General features: G+C 37.0%; 2 protein-coding genes across 2 annotated transcripts; both read right to left on the reverse strand.

Annotated features, from left to right (window-relative positions):
- Nucleotides 1-1,533: 1,533 nt before the first annotated feature.
- Nucleotides 1,534-1,956, reverse strand: LOC131596922 (uncharacterized). Its single transcript, XM_058869655.1, has one exon. The coding sequence runs from the start codon at nucleotides 1,954-1,956 to the stop codon at nucleotides 1,534-1,536; it is 423 nt and encodes a 140-aa protein (XP_058725638.1).
- Nucleotides 1,957-2,272: 316 nt separating this feature from the next.
- LOC131596923 (uncharacterized mitochondrial protein AtMg01250-like) lies at nucleotides 2,273-2,647 on the reverse strand. The gene has a single exon (XM_058869656.1). It carries the CDS (start codon nucleotides 2,645-2,647, stop codon nucleotides 2,273-2,275), a length of 375 nt encoding a protein of 124 aa, XP_058725639.1.
- Between the last annotated feature and the right edge of the window lie 3,076 nt (nucleotides 2,648-5,723).

Raw genomic sequence — 5,723 nt, forward strand, 5'->3', positions numbered from 1 at the left:
AATTTCCCCCCGCCGGAAGCGCAGCACTATAAACCGCAAACCACGGTGCTACCTGGGGCCACCCATCGAACCATCATTGCAAGTTTGTAACCAATCCAATATCTTTAGCAATATATTTTATTATTTAATTTTTTACTTAACCTTAAGGTAAGCATGCTGATATATTGTTTCACTTGAAGCTTGCTCCTGAAAAGGAGTGGTGTTGTCCTGCATGCTGCAGGATTGATGATGATGAACTGTCGATGCCAATCAAATGTTTCCCTTAGTGCCTATTGTTATTCCCTACCGGCCTTTGGATTTTGTCTTTTGACAAAATATGCTATCAGATATTCTAAATTTTGTATGTATAGTGTACAGCGCATATCTATGAATCAAAAGGTTTAATTATTTAGTGTGGCAATGTATGCTCTCTTTGAAATACTATGCAATTCGATCCGTGTCTTATTTCTCATTATTTTTGGTTCTGCCATATAGACACATAAGTTACACAAGTTTTTTTATCTTTATCCCTTATCTATTAGATGAGTGTCTTCCTCCCATAAAGACACATAAGATGGATAGGTATCATCTATCTATTTATAACATACTAAATCTCAAAGGCGCATTCTCATATTAATATTTCAACATCAGTTGTGCCACACCATCAATATTTCCATTTGGCACCTCCTAAAATCATTTTCATTTTCTGTCAAAAAAAAAATCATTTTCATTTTTTCATAAACTTAACCATCACGAATTCAAATCCTAACAAATGTAAAAACCATTTATCTTAACATTAATATATTAAATTTAATATATATGCTTTTTGGATACCTTATAAAAACTTAAATACCATTAGGAAAACTTAAAATATGATATAATCGATATATCTTTTTCAAACATCCTGAAGATATGTATATATCCTCGAATTTCAAAAATAAAATAGATATGTAGACCCAAACACTATTGAGTGTTTTTTGTTTTCCTGAAATCATATCAATAAAAGTAATACTTGAAACTAGGGTCGGCTCAATCAATACAATGACCCGTTTTAATTTTAAGAATATGTCCAAATTTTAAAAATAAATGTAATTATAATAATTAAAAAAGACACATAAAAATAAAATAATGTATTAATCAATAATATATTTAATTATAATTATTTTGAACTTTATTTTTTTTTGTAAACAAGTTGTATTAATTAAGAACGAAAGTTCTAAAGAACTTGATTACAAGAGGGCGAAAACCAAGCCAACCAAAAAGGAAATTACTCAACCAAAGGGTTTTTGCTAAACTCATATAAGTTACAATTGGGTTGCATAAATTTCCCGATATAAGACCACCTCCAAACAAACTCTTTGCAACTCCAAACCACATCTCTCATGTTCCAAGTAAAGTTCTTGAAAATAATATCATTCCTACACAACCAAAGTCTCCACACTATAGCTAACCACACACTACCCACTTTGCCTTTTTAACGTTCTTTTGATGACAAAAAGAGCTCCAATCCAAATAGCTCTCTTTCGGGTTTAGGATACTGAAATCGCCCCAATGTCACTCTTCATCTATCCAACCTCCCATATTAGAAATAGAGACATCCTGCAAAAGAGATAAGTCAAACAAATTCAAAAAAATATCCTTGATAATTCCCGCATCCGACCTTGAAGCATGCCAAAAGGAGATAGAATGACCAAGACCAACACGAAATTTAAGATTCTTCACCAAAAAATCTTCCGGAAAACTTTTCTCCAAAGAAGAGATGTTTGACCACCATATGGATCTCTTACTCCTATTACCAGTCTTCTTATCTCCTATCAAAGCTTTTAACCTTACGTCCCCATATCTCGCCTTCAAAATCCGATACCACAAAGAATTCGAAGCTTCAAAAATTCTCCACCTCCACTTCAAAATGAGCACAATATTAAAATCTTCCAAACTTCTTAAATCAAGACCGCCTTTATCCACCGGTAGGCACATTTCTTTCCAACTAACTCATTGGATTTTCCTCTTCTCCTCCGATCCCCCCCCCCCACACACAAAAAATTTCTTTGCAATTTATTTATCTCTGCAATTATCTTCTTAAGAGCTTTGTAGAAAGATAAAGTAAATATCACTAGACTACTCAAAACCGATTTCAAAAGAGTAATCCTCCCACCAAAACTAAGCCACCTCCCTTTCCAAGAATTCAACCTTTTTCTAATGTTATCCATAAGCGGTCTCCAAGATGAAGCCCTTTTAGGATTAGCACCTATATATATATACCAAGAAATTTGAACTCTTTTACCTCCATCCTTCAAGAAAGAAAAGAAGTTGCCACATCCAAAAAATGCGGATTAATATCAATTCCAATGATCTTACTCTTGTGATAGTTGATACCAAGACGCGACACCATTTCGAAGCCTTTCAAAACCGACTTAATGGCCCAAAGATGATTCCAACTCCCGTCCCCTGCCAATAAAGTGTTATCCGAAAATTGAATAATATCTATAAAACATCTATCATTCAAATTACAACCCGCGAAATCACCGTTTAGAATCGCCTTATTAACCAAAGCCTTTAAACCTTCCACCATTATGACAAAGAGAAAAGGAGAAATAAGGTCTCCTTGACGAAGACCCCTTTCCACATTGAACTCCAAAGTAGGACTACCGTTAACGAGAATCGACATCTTGCTCGAAAACACCAAGACTTCCATCCATTTCATCCACAAAGGCCCAAAACCCATCCTTCTCATCATGTATCTTAGAAAATTGCAACAAACTTTATCGTAAGATTTTTCAAAATCCACTTTGAAAAGAAGACATTCCTTTTCTTTCTTATTTTCATAGTCCACCAACTCATTAGCTACAAGAACCACATCAATCATTTTTATTCCCGTAACAAAAGCACTTTGACAATTCGAAATTATAGAAGAGAGAACCTTCTTAATCCTACTAGCCAAAACTTTATGAATGCACCCCACTAAGCAAATAGGACATTATTCATCTAGACCCAACGGATTAGAAGACTTCGAAATAAGGGAAAGAAACGAGGAGGTAATAGACTTTGATAAAATCGCTCCTTTGTAAAAATCTCTAAAACACATTAGAACATCTTCTTTTAAGAAGGACTAACAACTCTTGATAGAAGAGAAAAGTCATCCGGGCCCGGGCTTTTAGAACCATCACAACATCAAACCGCTACCTTGATCTCCAACTCCGTAAGGGGAGTCTCCAAAACATAACTATCTTCCGAACTCAACAAATTAAGAGTAATTCCATCTAAACATGGTATATAGAAACAAACTTCTTTAAATTTATCTTCAAAACGTGATTTAACCGCCTCTTTGACCTCCCTCGCCGAATTCACCACACCTCTACTAGAATTTATATAACTAATATGATTTCTACTCCTCCTCTCCTTCATAACTCTATGAAAAGACTTGCTATTATTATCTCCATAATTCAACCATTTTAGGCTTTTGAATAAGCATGTTCTCTTTTATCTTAAGATTCAACCAAACTTTCTTGTTTGCCTTTATTTTAATTTCATGCTCCTCCTCATCCCACAACTCTCTATCATCCGAAGCATTCAATTCCCTAACACCTTCCTCCACCTCCATATCATACTTCCCAAAGATATTTTTATTCCACCATATCAACTTCTTTTTAATAAGATGAAATTTCTCTTTCAAAATAAAGTCGCCTCTCCCATGCACCTCCAACTCCGACCACTCCTTCTCAACAAAAGGAATAAAGCCCTTATCGGAAAATCATTCATTGTTGAATTTGAACGGTTTAGGACCCCAATCCTCTCTATCAACAATCAACCACACCGGACACTGGTCCGAAACATCCCTCAAACTAATCAATTTCCCAACGACTCCCCAAGACGAAACGATATTATTAGAAACGAGAAACCTATCAAGTCAACTCTTAGATTTCCCGTATCCGCTAAACCAACTAAACTTTTTTCCTTTACTTGGAACATCCACCAACCCACTCTCTTCGATTAACTCCGAAAATTCCCTCCATTCCACGTTACTACTACCCGAAGCTTGACCAACTCTCTCATTCCTCTTCTTTACCGCATTAAAATCTCCCCCAAAAATCCATTCCCCATCATTATGTCTTTGTTTCAAATCCAATAAATGAGCCCATAAATCACGTTTAGCCCCTAAAGAACAAGAAGAGTAAACGTTAACAATGTAAAAGGTACCTCCATTACATGAAACCTTGTTTCCAAGGTAACCGTTGCCGTGAAAACTCGAAATGCCCAAGACGGAATGATTCTTCCAAAGAGTCAAAAGACCACTCGACATTCCATTTGCCGCTGAAAAAGAGAAACCGATATCATCCATCCCCCAAAAACTATTAGCAACCGATTCCGAGACCTCCTTCAATTTAGTTTCTTGAATAAGAAACATGTCCGCCTTCCCATTACGAATAATGCTACTAAATCTGTTCCGCTTGATCAAGCTACCACCCCCCTTATATTAAAAGTTCCCACTATCATTAAGATGGTTTAAGTTGCTCCTCTTGTCCCTCCAACCTCTTTAAATCCAAACTTTTCAATTCTTCAAGTTTTTCTCCAAGTCCCTCCTTGATTCACCCGATACCACCTCTAGATTAGCTATCAAACTCCGCAATTTACCATCTGATGAGAGGCCAAAATTCGACAAAACCCTATGATTACACCTCAAAATGTCTGAATCCGCTGGTTTATCTCCAGAAAACGAATAAGGCACACTGTCCCCGAGTATCCTTGCAGCATGAGGAACGGGAGGAATAGAAATATCCATGTTGCATCCCGACTGCGTATTCTCATCCATACAGATATATGAACCAAGCGAATCAGCAAGTGATTCGAAAAATTCAAAACACCATGCATGGCATGGAATCTCATGAACTCTAACCCACATTACCCGCTCAGAATCAATATCACACTCTTGCCATGGTCTAATCGACTTGAACCATTGTTTCCACCATGAAGATGCTTCATTGATCAACTCATGTATAACTATTTCCTCTATTTCCTCCAACAAACAAAGGCTTGCTCCCAATGGATGAACTTTAATAGAGAAAAAGCCTTCGATTTCAAGATGAGTTTGAATATTATACGTTTCTCCAAAAAACAGAACCTCCCTTATGAAAGCCTTCCTCCATCTGTCCTTGACTTCAGCAGTTGAACTGAAACAAAACCAGAGACAACCTCCTTATCCTCAATCTTCTTCCCCTTCAAAACTGCTTCAGCAAATGATTTGTCTCTCGCGGCGAAATTTTTCCAGGAAAAAATTATTTTTTTTGCGATTCCTTCTTCTGTAGCCAAGCTTCTGACCTCCCTTTGCCTTCATTCCTGCTAAATCTTTGTTGATTGGCATGAATTTTCTTGCCTTGAATCAAAATGTTATCGAGTTTAACCGCAAGTAATCTTTCGTCCTTTACCCCTTTGAATTTCGCTAAACCAAAACGTTTACCGAATTTGTTCTGCCTTGGAGAAATAACTACCTCCACCGCTTCTCCCACACATCCGAAAAGCTTGAATATGTCTTTCGCTCTACACCTCTCCGGGAATTCACAGAAGTAGAAGGATGAAACCATCTCCTCCGACCCCACCTGCATTCTTCCATACGGGAAAGAGTCCCACCGTGCGACCTGTTTCTGGTGACCTTTCCTTTGAACTCGTTGCCACTCCATGACACTGACTTCCGATAGAGAAAAAAGAAAACGAACAAAACTAGGTTGGGGAACTTCTAGAGAGAAGAT

Source organism: Vicia villosa, linkage group LG4, assembly GCF_029867415.1.
Source record: "Vicia villosa cultivar HV-30 ecotype Madison, WI linkage group LG4, Vvil1.0, whole genome shotgun sequence".
In the NCBI taxonomy this organism is placed as follows: domain Eukaryota; kingdom Viridiplantae; phylum Streptophyta; class Magnoliopsida; order Fabales; family Fabaceae; genus Vicia; species Vicia villosa.

Excerpts from the sequence above, each read along its gene's own strand:
- LOC131596922 (XM_058869655.1), bottom strand. The coding sequence starts at position 1,956 with ATGTGCCTACCGGTGGATAAAGGCGGTCTTGATTTAAGAAGTTTGGAA.
- LOC131596923 (XM_058869656.1), bottom strand. The coding sequence starts at position 2,647 with ATGTCGATTCTCGTTAACGGTAGTCCTACTTTGGAGTTCAATGTGGAA.